Source organism: Ovis canadensis, chromosome 13 (assembly GCF_042477335.2).
Source record: "Ovis canadensis isolate MfBH-ARS-UI-01 breed Bighorn chromosome 13, ARS-UI_OviCan_v2, whole genome shotgun sequence".
In the NCBI taxonomy this organism is placed as follows: domain Eukaryota; kingdom Metazoa; phylum Chordata; class Mammalia; order Artiodactyla; family Bovidae; genus Ovis; species Ovis canadensis.
The window spans coordinates 66,904,736-66,920,981 of NC_091257.1; the positions used below are offsets into that span (position 1 = coordinate 66,904,736).

The 16,246-nt window shown below is 39.2% G+C and overlaps 1 protein-coding gene across 7 annotated transcripts in view; it reads left to right on the plus strand.

Annotated features, from left to right (window-relative positions):
- Positions 1–16,246, plus strand: part of DNAAF9 (dynein axonemal assembly factor 9) — a 173,396-nt gene that overhangs the window by 42,926 nt on the left and 114,224 nt on the right. For all 7 annotated transcript variants that reach the window (XR_011248201.1, XM_069548086.1, XM_069548087.1 and 4 more), the window contains one exon: positions 12,667–12,744. Coding sequence is in view for 6 of the 7 variants with exons in the window: in XM_069548086.1 (XP_069404187.1) it covers positions 12,667–12,744 (78 nt within the window). In the remaining variant the exon portion in view is untranslated. The remainder of the gene's footprint in view (positions 1–12,666; positions 12,745–16,246) is intronic.

The following is a 16,246-nucleotide window of genomic DNA, read 5'->3' on the forward strand; positions in this document are numbered from 1 at the left end:
AAGGTCCAGGACTAATTCTTTTGCCTCCTTCTGAGAAGTAGCAGTGTCCCTACGAAATGATTGAAGGCTCACCTGGCAAACCCTGTAACGTAGAGGAACACGGGCTGTAGGGATGAAGAAGACACACACCACACCAGCCCCACTCTTCTTGCCCCAAACCAGTTTTCTCACATTTATTATAATAAAGTAGAACATCCACAAGGCTGTGGGAGCTGCCCCTAACAGCAGTTAACACCCTAAAATTTGGAAGAAGGGGGTGGCACAGGTGGTAAAGAATCTGCCTGCCAATGCAAGAGACACAAGATACAAGAGTTCTATCCCTGGGTCAGGAAGATCCCCTGGAGCAGGAAATGGCAACCTGCTCTAGTATTCTTGCCTGGAAAACTCCATCGACAGAGTAGCCTGGCGGGCTACAGTCATGGAGTTGCAGAGTTGGACACAACTGAGCACGCACAATTTAGAATAGGGATTTGAAAGGAGGCATGCCATAGGACGTAGAGAAGAACCTTAAAATTTTTAATGATAATGGTAATGTTTATTTTCAGTTAATTGTATAAACTATGCATTTATTCTGTCTTGTAAATGCCAGGCTGTGTTCTCAGCATTTTGTATAAATTAATTTGGAAAGAAAGTGAAAGTCAGTCATGTCCGACTCTTTGCAACCCCATGGACTATACAGTCCAGGAATTCTCCAGGCCAGAGTACTGGAGTGGGTAGCTGTTCCCTTCTTCAGGAGATCTTCCCAGCCCAGGGATTGAATCCAGGTCTCCTGCATTGCAGGTGGATTCTTTACCAGCTGAGCCACCAGGGAAGCCCATGAATTAACTTTAATTCCTACAGTAACCCTCTGAAGTAGGTCCTTTTACCATCCCTATTTTACAGAAAGTATAAATGAATTTCCCAACTCACAGAACTAGTAGCCAGTGAGTGGCAGGGCTAAAGCCCAGTCCAGAAAGTCAGGCTTCTGACCCCATGCTTCTGACCCCTGGGCTACCACTAGGTACTTGAAAAGCAGTGTACTTGGAAGCTCCACAATTCATGCAGCTCAAGTGGGGCAGGCCTCTGGCTCCTGCCTTGAGGTGCAACAAACCGTGAAGTCAGATCCCAAAGGAACAAAATTCCCTTTCAGAAAAACTTTTATAGGTAATGTAGATTTTTTCCTGGAGGGTGGTGTTTTTAGGGGTAGTGAGGAGGAAACAGCATATATCATATAGTAAAAGTTATTACTGTAACTCTTCTCTGAGAATCCCTTTCTTTAGATCCTGCCCTTATACTTTTCTTGGTCCCGGTCTCATTTTCCCTGACCTCTCTTCTCTTCTTTACCTTGTCCTTTCTTGACCTTTAAGGTAGGCAGCAGTTTGGCCTAGTGATCAACTCTGCTGTCATACTGTCTGCTTCTCTCTGATTCACATATTAGAGGCCTGATGACTGCCTGAGCCAGAAAAGTTCCTGCCTCCTTTGAAAGCTAGGAGGAGAACTACAGATATAACTTAATTTTTTAAACTTCTCTTTTATTGATGCTTATACCCAGAGGAAAACCCTTAACTCAGAGGATGTTTTGTCCCTGTTGTGGTAGGTGCCAGCATGAGAAAGGAAGCCAGACTCTTATAGCATTTACTTGATATTTAGGCTGGGCCAGACTAAGTTATGGATGCAGAGAACTCTTTCTTCCTGGAAGCAGTACAGGGTAGTTCCTCTGCTAGGGCTTTCCCTATCTCCAACTTCCTTCTTACTCTCTAGCTACTAGAACTGTGTGATCTGGTAATGTAAATTTACATTAACCAACTCTTCAAGGGAGAATTCTAAAAGCAAACTTCCGAATAATAACTATAGAGTAAGCATTCATTCACCTGCTAATGGATAAACATAAAATTTTTTGTACTGAAAAGTAGAATAAACCCTATGAAAAAATTGAGAAGATAAGAAAGAGACCATAGCATATTAGTTGCAGGGATGGATCAGCATGATTTTAAAAAATATTTTCTCTAGGAGATAAAATAAAAATTGAGAAATATATCGTTTGTACTTTTCAAGCATGCAGTTTTTAGAAAGAGAGGCAAGATGTGGTATTTAGAGCAAGCAGAATTCAAAAGAGAGGTGGATGGCATAAGAGGAAATATTATTATAAGTCTCAAAATTCACTAGTAGAATTAAGATTTGAATTTCAAAATAGAAATCAGGGAGATTGCCAAATGGGGAGTATAAGGACCCTGAGCTCATCCCGTCTCCCAAGCACACCAAAATCACAATTATTTGCAGAACAACCATTGATGAAAAAAAGACCATAACCTACCAGGAAAGACCTGGTACAGCTAAAGACATAAGGAATGAACCACAAGACAGGTAGGAAGGATGGACTTCTGATGTAGTCAAGTCCCATTCCCCCAGGTAGGTGACCCGCAGCTGGAGAGTTACTACATTGCAGAGGTTCTCGTAGAGCAGTGAGAGTTCTGAGCTCCATGGTGGCCTCTGCAGCCTGGCAGAGCTGCACTGGGAAGATGAGCTGCCAGAGCATTTGACTTGGAAGGTCAGCAGGGCTTAATTTCAGGAGTCCCACAGGACTGAGGGAAATAGAGATTTCTTTCTTACAGGGCATACACAAAGTATCATACACTCCAGAACTCAGGACAAAAGCAGTCATTTGATAGAACCCTGGACCAGACTCATCTGCTGGTGTTGGGGAGTGTCCCAGAGAAGCAAGAGGCAACTGCACCTTACCCTGGGGATATAGATGCTGGTGGCAGCCATTCCTTGGATGTGCCCTTCTGCCACGTGGGCACTGGTGGTAATGGGCGCCATTGTAGAATCCTCCCTTTTGCTCATTAGCACCAAGACCTGGCCTCGTAAACATGTAGGAGCCAGTGCTGGGACACCTCAGATGAAACTAACTGGATGGAGGAACAGCCCCATCCATCAGCAAGCAGGCTACCTAAAGATTTCCTGAGCTCTCAACCACCTTTAGACTTATCCCTGCCCACCAGAGGCCAAGACACAGCCTCACCCACCAGTGAGAAGGCACCAGTCCCAGGATCCCCTGATCCCTGACCCTGCCCTTCAGGAAGCCTTCTGTGGCCTCTGGAGCAGCCTCATCAATCAGGGGTCAGACACCAAATGCAGAAAAACCAGACTTTCACAGCCTGTGAATCCAGCCTGCCCAAAGCAGGCCAAACCCTGACTTAAGACCACGTTGACCCTGGCCCTGCCCACACTAAAAAGCAAATACAAGCTTTAGGATACCCTGAACAAACGCAACTGTCACCCCCCTCTCCCAGTAATCTGACACCAGCTCTGAGATCGCTGGGCCTGGAAACCAGACTCCAGGACCCAGATCTACCTGTTAGTAGTCTGGCACTAACCCCAGGACCTGGCTTCACCCACTAACAGTCTTAGAGTCTAATGGATCCTGACTCTTCTTACCAGTGAACCAGCATGAGTCCTGGGGCTCCCTGAGGTTCTCCAGCCCACCAACCTGCAGCCAGCAGTGTCTGCACAAGGGAGGGCCTGGTAAACCCAACTGGACCAGGTACCAACAAAGTCTTATCACATCACCCAAATAGCCCTCCACAAAAGAGGGACCCATGCAGCCAACATAGGGAAACCCCTGGAACATATAGCTTGGGTGATGAGAGGGGTATGCACTGCTGAGATGCATAGAATGTCTCCTACAGAAGGCCTCTTCTCTAAAGTCAGGAAACATAACTAACCCACCAGATAAATAATACATACAGCAGCTTAGGCAAAATGAAATGACAGACATGTTCCAGTCAAAGGAATAGGAAAAAACCCAGAAGACAAATGAAAAGCTTAGTCTTCCCAAGAAAGAGTGAAGGTAGTGATTGTAAAAATGATCAAAAAATGTGAGAGAAGAATAGATGCACAGAGCAAAAAACTAAGTTTTTAACAATGAGAAGATAAAAAGAACAGTTATGGAAGAATACAACTAAAATGAAAAATACATCAGAAGGAATCATCAGATTAAATGATACAGAATGGATCAGCGAGCTGGAAGACAAAGTAGTGGAAATCACTGATGCTGAACAGAAAAAAGAATGAAATGACATATAAGAGACCTCTGGGACAACATCTAGCACACTAATATTTGCGTTTTAGGAGTCTTTGAAAGAAAGGTGCTAAGAAAAGAAAGGTGCTAAGAATATCCCTGAATACTTAATAGCCAAAAACTTAATAGCCATAAACAGTCCTTCAAGACCAGGAAGTGCATATAGGATTAACCCAAAAAGGAACATATGAAGACACATTGTAATCAAAATGTAAAATTTAAAGAGAGAATATTAAAAGTAACAAGACAGAAGGAACAAATAACATACAAGGGAACTCCCATAAGTCTGTCAGCTGACTTTTAAGCAGAAGCCCTGCAGGCCAGAAGGAAGTGCTAAGTTCAATATGCTACACAGTAGGGCTCTCATTCATATTTATTGGCGAGAATAAAAGCTTTGTAGACAAACAAAAGCTAAGAGTTCACCAAACCAATTTTACAACAAGTGTTAAAGGAACTTCTCTAGGTGAAAAAGAAAAGGCTATGACTCTAAAAACATGAAAATTCTGAAATGAAAAAGGTAAAGGAAAACATACACTAAAGATAGGAAATCATCCATGCATGAACCTAGTAGGAAGGTTTAAAGACAAAAGTAGTGAAATCCACAATATCTACAAATACCCACAATAAACAGTTAAAGGGTACACAAAACAATTAGATGTAAAATGTGATACTGAAAATAGTAATTGGGAGGGGAGGAGAGTATACACTCTGGGATTATTAAGATGCTTTTGAAATTAAGAGATCAAAAACTTAAAAACTATCAAGTGTACATAGAACGTTATATTAAAAACCTTGTGATAGCCACAAACCAAAAGTCTGTAATAGATATACACAAAAAAATAAAAATACAAATATAACGCTAAAGATAGGCACTAAATCACAACAGAAAGAAGGAAGGGGGAAAAGGCCTACAAAAGTAACCCCAAAACAGATAACAAAGTGGCAATAAGAACATACATATCAATAATTAACTTAAATGTAAATGGACTGAATGCTCCAATCAAAAGACACAGAATAGCTGAGTGGATACAAGAACAAGACATATGTGTGTGTGTGAGTGTATACTGCCCAGAAGAGACCACTTCAGGTTTATAGACACAGACTGAAAGTGAGGGGATGGAAAAAGATATTCCATGCAAATAGAAATCAAAGCCAGGACTGCAATACTTAGACAATAATAAGCCCTAAAATACACGCTGTTGTAAGAGATAAAGAAGGATACCACATGATAATCAAGGGATCAATGCACTAAGATATGACAATTATAAATATATCTGCACCCAATATAGGAGCAACTAAATACGTCTAGTCAAGGCTGTGGTTTTTCCAGTAGTCATGTTTAGATGTGAGAGTAAGACTATAAAGAAAGCTGAGTGCTGAAGAATTGATGCTTTTGAACTGTGGTATTGGAGAAGACTCTTGAGAGTCCCTTGGACTATAAGGAGACCCAGCCAGTTCATCCTAAAGGAGATCAGTCCTGGGTATTCATTGGAAGGTCTGATGTTGAAGCCGAAACTGAAATACTTTGCCCATCTGATGTGAAGAATTGACTCACTGGAAAAGACCCTGATGCTGGGAAAGAGTGAGGGCAGGAGGAAAAGGGGATGACAGAGGATGAGATAGTTGGATGGCATCACTGATTCAATGGACATGAGTTTGGGTAAACTCTGGCAGCTGGAGATGAACAGGGTGGCCTGGTGTGCTGCAGTTCATGGGGTCGCAAAGAGTTGGACACGACTGAGCGACTAAACTGCCTGAAATACATATATCAGATATTAACGGACAGAAAGGGAGAAATTGACAGTAACACAATAATGGAGAATTTGAACACCTCAGTTACATTAATGGACAGATCATCTGGACAGAAAATCAGTAAGGAAGCACTGCCCTTAAATGACACATTATACCAAACGGACTTATTTGGTAAGAGTATTCCATCCGAAAGCAGCAGAATACACATTCTTTACAAGTCTACGTGAAACATTCCGGAGGATAGGTCACATACTAGGCTACAAGTCTTGGTGAAGAAAATTGAAATCATATCAAGCATCTTTTCCAGCCACAATACTGACTAGAAACTAACTGCAAGGGGGGAGAAAAATGGCAAAACCTTCAAAACACATGGAGGGTAAACAATATGTTACTTAACAACAAATGGATTACTTAAGAAATCAAAGAGGAAATCAGAAGTTCAGTTCAGTCGCTCAGTCGTGTCCCACTCTTTGCGACCCCATAAACTGTAGTACCAGGCTCCTCTGTCCATGGGATTTTCCAGGCAACAGTACTGGAGTGGATTGCCATTTCCTTCTCCAGGGGATCTTCCCAACCTGGGGCTCGAACCCAGGTCTCCCACATTGTAGACAGACGCTTTACCGTCTGAGCCACCAGTATGAAAATACAAAATATCCCAAATAGCCAAAATGGTCTTGAGAAAGAGAGCTGGAAGGGTCACAGTCCCTGACTTCAGACTGTACTACAAAATTACAGTAATAATAGCAGTATGTCTTAATACTGACATACAGACACACATAGATCAATGAAACACAATAGAGAGCTCAGCATTAAATCCATGCACTTAAGGTCAGTTAATCTACAACAAAAGAGGCAAGAATATACAATGGAGAAAGGACAGTCTCTTCAGTAGATAATAGGAAAAACTGGACAGTTGTGTGTAACAGTATGAAATTAGAACATTCTCTAACACCATATACAAAAATAAAGTGGATTAAATACCTAAGTGTGAGACTGGAAACAAACTAGAGGAAAACCTAGGCAGAACACTCTGACGTTAATTGTGGCAATAGGTTTTTGGATCTGCCTCCTAAAGCGAGGAAAATAAAAGCAAAAATAGAGAAATTGGGCCTAATTAATCTTAAAATCTTTTGCCCAGCAAAGGAAACCATCCGCAAAATAAAGACAACCTTGTGAATAGGAGAAGATACTTGCAGATGATACGGTTGATAAGAGTTAATATCCAAAATACGTAAACAGCTCATAGAACTCCACATAAAAGAAAAAATCCAAAAATGGGTAGAAGACCTAAAGAGACTTTAACCAAAGACGACGTACAGATGGCCAACAAGCATGTGAAAAGGTGCTCAACATCACTAGTCACCAGGGAAATGCAAATCAAAACCGTAATGAGATTTCACCTCTTATTTGTCAGCACGACATCAAAAAGAACACAAATGTTGGTGAGGATGTAGAGAAATGGGAGCATAACATACACTGTTGGTAGGAATATAAATTGGTGCAGTCACTGTGGAAAACAGTATGGAGGTTCCTCAAAAAGCTAAAAATACAACTACCATATAACCCAGCAGTTCCACTCCTAGGGAACTACTGGGTTATATATATATGTACATGTATATGTAAACCCAAAACCACTAACTCAATACATGCATCCCAATGTTCATAGCAACATTATTTACAGTTGTAAACCCAAACCGCTAACTCAATACATGCACCCTAACGTTCATAGCAACATTATTTAGTTGTAAACCCAAACCGCTGACTCAATACATCCACCCCAATGTTCATAGCAACATTATTTACAGTTGTCAATATACGTTTGCTGAGTCACTTCAGTCGTGTCTGATTCTTTGTGACCCTATGGACAGTAGCCCACCAGGCTCCTCTGTCCATGGGGATTCTCCAGGCAAGAATACTAGAGTGGGTTGCCATGCCCTCCTCCAGGGTATCTTCCCGATCCAGAGATAGAACCTGCAGCTCTTATGTCTCCTCCACTGGGAGGCAGGTTCTTTACCACTAGTGCCACCTGGGAAGCCCATTAAGGAAACCACCTAAGTGTTGATCAATAGAAGAATGGAAAGAAGATATGGTATATATATGTATGTGTGTATATATACAGTGGAATACTGCTTAACCATAAAAAATGAAAATTTGCAACAACATGGGTGCACTTTGGAGGGTATTAAACTGAATGAACTGAGTCAAAGACAGGCACTTATGGTATCACTTATATGTGCAATCTGAAAAATACAACACTACTATGAATAAAATGGAAAAGAAACAGACGAACAGGTACAAAGAACTAACTAGTGGTTACCAGAGGGAACAGGGAAGTGGGGGAAGGCAGTATAGGGGTAGGGGAATGAGAGGTACAAACTGTTATATTGAAGATAAGCTACAGAGTTGAATTGTACAACACAGGGAATATAGCCAGTATTTTATAACTATAAATGTAGTATAACCTTTCAAGTTGTGAATCACTGTATTGTATACCTGTAAGTTATATAATTTTGTACATCAACTGTACTTCAATATCAAATAAATTTAAAAAAATGAAATCAAGTTCAGTACCTCAAAAATCTCATCAGTTGGCACATTTGTAAAACTGTTGCTCATTATAGAGAAAGGAGCCAAATAGGTTAAATCAGTGAGGAAGAAGATAATAAAATGGAGGATAGAGAATGGAAAATGGTGCTATCAAAAGTGAAGGTTATGTAATAGTGTGTTGTCCTTCCCACCTTGCAGAGTGACAAGCAACCAGACATTTACCAACTGCCACCTCCTTAGTAGGAAAGACAAGGAACACAGTGAGTGGGTAGAGTTTCTTTATGGAAACTGGAAAACAAAGGTAACGAATTGGGTAGTGTAGCTTTTGATGCCTGAGAGTAAAGCTCTCTACATTTTGGTATTTAGAATATGAGGGAGTAGAGATCCTATAACTGCCTCTTACATGTCTACTCTGCTATAAAACTTACTGGTACTTGATAAGCTCTGCTAAGAGCAGAAAGCTTCCCATCAACATTTTTTTGAAAATATAAACAGGCAGTGAAAACTCACCACACATTGGAGTAAATCACCTGTAATTTGAAAGAAAAAATCAAGACTTTCAAAAAATTCTTAATATGACACAAAGATAATTTAAGATATAGGGGGAAAGTTAAGATATAAAACTCTGTTTAGGATGCCTGGAGAAATGTAAGATTTGATTACCATAGAACAAGAGTTATTTTGTGATAAATGAATATAAGGAAAATATGAGCTCTGGAAAGTTATAAGTGATAAAATTAACAGAGAAATTGGGAGGGTAAAGTTAGGAAAATCTCAAAATTAAAAACTTTAGAAATAAAAGAAAATATGAGAAAAAACTTTAAAATCTTAAGAGAACTTATCCATGAGGTTTGATATCCGTTAAGTAGGAGGTCTAGAAGGATAGAACAGAGATACCAGAAGGGAGGAAACTTAAAAATAGAAGTAAACATTTCCAGTGATAATGAGAAACAAAAGCTTTTAAATTAAATCGCTTAGCAAGCATCAGTGAGATTTTTAAAAAAGCTTAAATCTGTCAGTGCTTTTTTAAAACAAAAAGAATTAATATCATAAAAAGCTTCCAGGCAGAAAAAATTAGTCTTGTACAATAAGACAACAGAAATTTGATTTCTCTCCTTCCCCAACCAAAACAAACTAACATTAAACTAACATTAAACATGATAAAAATGGTTTTCAAGACACTAGACATCTGACAAGGAGGTAATTCCCTTGAGAGAGAGAAATAGACAAGATGAACCCCAGGATTGTCCTAGCTTACTACAGTTGCCCTTCAACAAAATAGGAGTTTGAACTGCATAGGTTCACTTACACAGAGATTTTTTTTTTCAGTGGTAAATACTATAATACGTGATCCACAGTGAGGTGAATCCACTGACACAGAACCATGAATGCAGAATTGCTTTTACAGAGGGCTGACTCTAAGCTTTATACATGGCTTTTCATCTGCAGAGAGCGTCGATTCTCCCATGTTAGCATTAACAGCCATGTCACTCAAGGATCAACTGTACTTTGAGAAAATTTCCAGGCCATGGCATAGGAAGGGGGTACCCAGGTAGATCCCAGTGTACTTCTTGAGCAGAGTAGATGCTGCTAAGATTCTGATGAGACCAAAGCATCTAGAGTACTAAAGAGGAAAGAGTTCCCCAAAAACAGAACTCCCAAGATCTGTGAAGATTCCTCTTTCCTCCTCCTCTGACATCCCAAGTATTCAACAGAGTATTGATATATGTGCTCTTGTGTGATTTAACCACTGAAGCTGGAGGAAGAAAAAAACAGGTGAAATTATTCCAGAACAGTTCCTGATGCATGCTCAGAGCTGGGAATAGTGCCTGTTCCCACCAGTTAGACTCAAAAAATGCATAATTCATAAGGGGCATTGGATAAAGTCTTCAGCAGGGTTTTGTCTCAGTAAGTGGGAAATAATCAGCCCTCATATGAACACTGCTCTGGACCCTCCTAACAATTTATAAAAGTAAGACCTGAAAGGATCAAACTGTTCTAAAGTAACTGCATTCCAGAATAAAGCACAAGAATATATGTAGGAATGTGAAAATACCTGGCATCCAACAAGGTAAAATTCACAGTGTCTGGCATCCAAAGATTATCACTTTACAGGTAAGTGGGAATATATGACTGATAATAAGGTAATCAGTCAATCAAAATTGACCTGAAATGGACAGAAACATTAGAATTAGCAGACAGGGACATAAAACAGTTATATTCTCATTGTATTCCATATGCTCTAGAAGCTAGAGGAAAGATTGAATGGGTTAAACAAATAGAAAATATAAAAAGGACCCAGATAGAACTTCTAGAAGTGAAAATTACAATATCTAAGATGAAAAATATACTAGATGGCAGTAACATTAACTTAGACCCTGCCAAAGAAGATTAATGATTTTCAAGCCATAGCAATGGAAACCATCCAAGGTGAATGAAGCACAGAGAGACTGAAGAATCCAAAAGAATGAAAAGAGCATCAGTTCAGTTCAGTGGCTCAGTCATGTCCAACTCTTTGTGACCCCATGAACTGGAGCACCCCAGGCCTCCCTGTCCATCACCAACTCCCGGAGTGAACCCACATTTGTGGTTATCTGGGTCATGAAGATCTTTTTTGTGTACTACTTCTGTATATTCTTGCCACCTCTTTTTAATATCTTCTGCTTTTGTTAGGTTCATACCATTTCTGTCCTTCATTGAGCCCATCTTTGCATCAAATGTTCCCTTAGTATCTCTAATTTTCTTGAAAAGATCTCTAGTCTTTCCCACTCTGTTGTTTTCCTCTATTTCTTTGGATTGATCACTGAGGAAGGCTTTCTTATCTCTCCTTGCTATTCTTTGAAACTCTGCATTCAAATGTGTCTGTCTTCCTTTTGTCCTTCGCTTTTTGCTTCTCTTCTTTCCACACACCTGAATGGTCTAGTGGTTTTTCCCACTTTCTTCAATTTAAGTCTGAATTTGGCAATAAGCAGTTCATGATCTGAGCCATATTCAGCTCTTGGTCTTATTTCTGCTGACTAGAAAGAACATCAGTGATTGCCAAATCAGTCATAGGACAGAATAAAGACATTTTAAAACTCAAAAAAATTTTTTCCTTCCATTAATCTTTTCTTAGAAAGCTACTGAAGGATGTGCTCTAACACACAAGGAAGTCAGCCAAGGAAGAGACAAATTAAGCCACGGGATCAAATCCATCATATGAGAGCTTCAGAATGAAGCTGGAAGAAAGAGATAGATTATCTGATATCTTTAAACCAGTAGTTCTCAATTGGAATGATTTTGCTGTCTCATCCCTCTCCTCCCCCCAATATTTGGACGTGCTTTTGATTTGCCTAGACAGGAAGAGTTATTGTTACAGGCATCCAGTGAGTAAGAGACCGAGGATGTTGCTCAAGACGATGCAAGGGCATCCCCTCACATCAAAGAAATAACTGGCCCCCAAATTACAGTAGTGTTGCTATTGAGAAACTAGTGTAAGGAGATTAACTGTGAGCAAATTAAGTGGGGAAGGTAGAAAAAAATTTAGGATTGATTTTTTTTTTATAATACAAGTAAAAAAAAAAAACAGCTGTTGGTAGCTTTTGGAAAAACGAAATTTGTTTAAGAAAGTAAATAGGAGTATGGTATGTACTAGGCGTGCAGTAAATTTTATATATATATTACATATATATCTTTAATATTATAAATAACAACTAGTATAGCCAGAAAGGTCATATCATGGTATTAGGTATGTGTGTGAGAAAAAGTGAGAATGGGGATAAGTGTAGCAGAGCTACATCTTTGTCATAAGTCAGTATTTAATTTCTGAATTGAAAATGAAGAGAGAGTGGTAGATGCTTATATCAAAATATGGAAGTAATTACCAAAAAGAAAACATTAAAAGACTTCAAAGTGGTTGCCTCTGAGGATTGAGACAAGTGGCAGTTTATGAAAGATTGAAGTAGGGATTAAAATTTTTCCATTACAGGCCTTTAGTACTACTACTTGATTTTTTTAAACTGTAAGAATATATTATTCTAATTAAAGTTTTATTTTAAGTGAATTCAAAAAAATATTTGTATGTATATTTGTATGTATATATGTATTTGCCCATCAATGATATTCAAAAGATATACTAAAGTCTCTGAATCTGAAAAGATAATTTCCTTCAATGGGACACATTTATCAAGTATGTGTAGGTTCTGATAATTGACAAAGTTTTGATATATTATTCACCAAGATAACCATTTCTAACTGTCAGAAAATAATTCTGATTGTCTTAATGATACCGACTCAGTTATTTCAGTGTTTTCCCCCTTGTATTACAGTTGCAAGATGTGAGCTTGAATCTATGGAATGTCTACAGCAAGATGGATCCTGTGTCCCTGGAGAGTTTGCTTTCCGAGGTAAAGAGCCACACTGTATTTGACATATATATATTATAACCAGCTCAGTAACCTACTAATGATATTTAACTTGTAGAGATGCAGAATATATTTTAGTTTGCATTTAGTTAAAGAATTGAGCAGTTTCTTCCTTGATTGTTATCTTGAACTCCTTGGGAGAGAAAGAGGACCTGGAAAAGAGAGATGGCCTCTTTAACTCTGAGAAACCACCTAAGATGAAACCAAGGCTTCCTGCCTTGTTCAAGGTTTAGGTTTTCACCTAAAGACATTCTTTCTGTTAGGCTAGACTTTAGAAAAACAGTCCAGAGGATGCCTTCTCTGAATGAAAAGATCTAATGAAAAGACTAAGAAGTTAGGATATGTCTTAAAGGAATTAAGTATTAGGGGTTGGCAGTGTTGTTCTGTTAAGAGGTGGATAATAGCATTTTAGACCTTGTGAGCTCTGTGTCTTTGTTTGAACTACTCAACAATACCATTGTAGGCAATGCTTTAATGAATGGTTATGTCTGTATTGCAGGGAAACTTTACTTACAAAAATAAATGGTCTGCCAACAGGCTGTAATTTGCTGACTCCTAGATTAAAGGATCAGGCATTACTTTTTTGTCTGAACTTTGAAGAAAAAAAATTCATGATGGGCAAAACAATTTGTAACAAGGAGCAACAAACAAACCTAAATTATAGATAGGTACTTGTTTAAACAGCTCAGTAGTATCTCTCAGCAGTCATGGATGAATATCCATGGAAAAAGAACAGCTTAAATGTAGCCTTTTAATGATATTAACTGTCAAAGTAAGACCCCAAATAATTCCAAAGACAAAAACAATTCAAATAATGAAAACTACACATCAGTTTCACTTACAAATATCAATGCGTATATTTTAAGTAAAATGTCAGCAAATAGTATCATACTAAAAGAACTAAAAGAACATTCTATGATGAAGTAGGGTATATTAAGCGTTTAATATTTAGTTTAATGCCAGAAATCTGTTAATGTAATCACTGTACTAATTTTTCTCCTTGGAACCATTTATGATGATTCCACAGATGCCAAAAAGACATTAGATAAAATTGAACATCCATTCTATTTAAACATTTCTAGTAACATAGGAATATAAGAGAAAAATAAAACCTGAACTTCTGTTCTCTAAAAAGACCTAATTTTCATCATCATCATCAGTCCATGGTGTGGCTATTTATGGGAAAAAGTGAAAAAATTTATAACATTAGAAGTGTAAGAATGATGGGATTTACCTAGTCGTCCAGTGATTAGGACTCTACGCTTCTACTACTGGGGGCCCGAGTTCAGTTCTTGGTCAGGGAAATAGATCCCACGAGCCAAAAAAAACGGAAGGAAAAAAAAGACTAAGAATGATAAAGAAAATTTAAGTACTGAAAACTAAGAGTAGTAAGTAATTTAGGAATTTCTGCAAAGTATCTGGGAGCCATGCCCCACTTGTGTGCAGTGCCCTAAATAGGAGGGAGGTGTAGGTCACACATGGAAACTAGGCATAGCATTGTAGTTTTGAGAACACTGCAATCATCTCCATAGTCAGTGGAATAGGACCACCCGGAGAACATCTATAATTACACCTAGAACAGCAGTGACATCATGCAACTGAAGAAGCAACAGCAGTAATCATCATGAACTGCAGACTAAACCCTTTCATAGTTCTCTAATTTCCAGTGAGCTTCATATGCTTAGATGGTATCTTGAAGAAGTGAAAGGAAACCCTTTTAATGTCTGAGGGTGGACTTCCCATCTAAGAGGAAGAGTGAGGGCTCAGAGCCAGATTTAGTTTTATTTAGAAAGAATAAAGTAAGATGGTATTTCTTATACCAAAATATGATTGAGTGTATTTATACCCACTACATTATGAAGAGCTGTTACCAATTGGTAAGAAAAATACAGTGGTGGGGAACTGGAAGACAACCAGAATTGGCTGTTCATAAAATAAGAAATAAAAATGACCATGATTTTTTCCCTCCAAGTTAGGGATATAGAAAATCAAAGGAGATCATTCTTCTCATCCTAACAACCAAACAATCTGAATATGCAGCAAAATAATAGTTTAAAATCAATTAGAGAGCTGAAGATGCAAAGAAACCACAAAGAACTCTGTTTCTGAAAAATAGGGCCCTTCATAGGATGCTGTTCTAATTTTTGATGAAACAGCATGAGGAAGAGAAATTTATCATACACAGGGATCAGTAAAAATCAGTTGACCTTTTAAAGGCCTTTTAATGGCTATATGTGAGTGAGTCAACACTTACCCTCATCTCTATACCATAGGTCTTCACAAGTGTTCAGGTTAGTCCACCCATCTTGCCTGAAGCACTTGATACTCAACTATAGCCTGGATTAGAGATGAGAGCTGAGAGCAACCCTTTGGCAGCATTTCAAGTCTTCGCAAGTTACAAGCAGCTGCCCTTTTAAGGCTAGGGACAGGCAGCAAGACAAGGATCTCTTTACATACACAGAACCAAGGGACTGGAGAGCAAAGAGAACTTCTTAGCCACCCAAAAAGCTGATAGCCAGCTTGTAAAGCAGGGAGAGATTGTCCGTAATTCCTAAAGCCGATAGCTTAGCTGTGAAATGAAAAGAGATTTCCAGAAGATTGTCTGAGCGAAATCACTATCAAAGTTTGGATTTAAACCAAATGCAGAATACATCATGAGAAACACTGGGCTGGAAGAAGCACAAGCTGGAATCAAGATTGCTGGGAGAAATATCAATCACCTCAAATATGCAGATGACACCACCCTTATGGCAGAAAGTGAAGAGGAACTAAAAATCCCCTTGATGAAAGTGAAAGAGGAGAGTGAAAAAGTTTGCTTAAAGCTCAACATTCATAAAACAAAGATCATGGCATCCGGTCCCATCACTTCATGGGAAATAGTTGGGGAAACAGTGGGAAAAGTGTCAGACTTTTATTTTTGGGGGCTCCCAAATCACTGCAGATGGTGACTGCAGCCATGAAATTAAAAGACGCTTACTCCTTGGAAGGAAAGTTATGACCAACCTAGATAGCATATTCAAAAGCAGAGACATTACTTTGCCAACAAAGGTCCATCTAGTCAAGGCTACGGTTTTTCCAGTGGTCATGTATGGATATGAGAGTTGGACTGTGAAGAAAGCTGAGTGCCGACGAATTGATGTGTTTGAACTGTGGTGTTGGAGAAGACTCTTGAGAGTCCCTTAGACTGCAAGGAGATCCAACCAGTCCATTCTAAAGGAGATCGGTCCTGGGATTTCTTTGGAAGGAATGATGCTAAAGCTGAAACTCCGGTACTTTGGCCACCTCATGCGAAGAGTAGACTCATTGGAAAAGACTCTGATGCTGGGAGGGATTGGGGACAGGAGGAGAAGGGGACAACCCAGGATGAGATGGCTGGATGGTATCACCGACTCAATGGACGTGAGTTTGAGTGAACTCCAGGAGTTGGTGATGGACAGGGAGGCCTGGCATGCTGCCATTCATGGGGTTGCAGAGAGTCGGACAC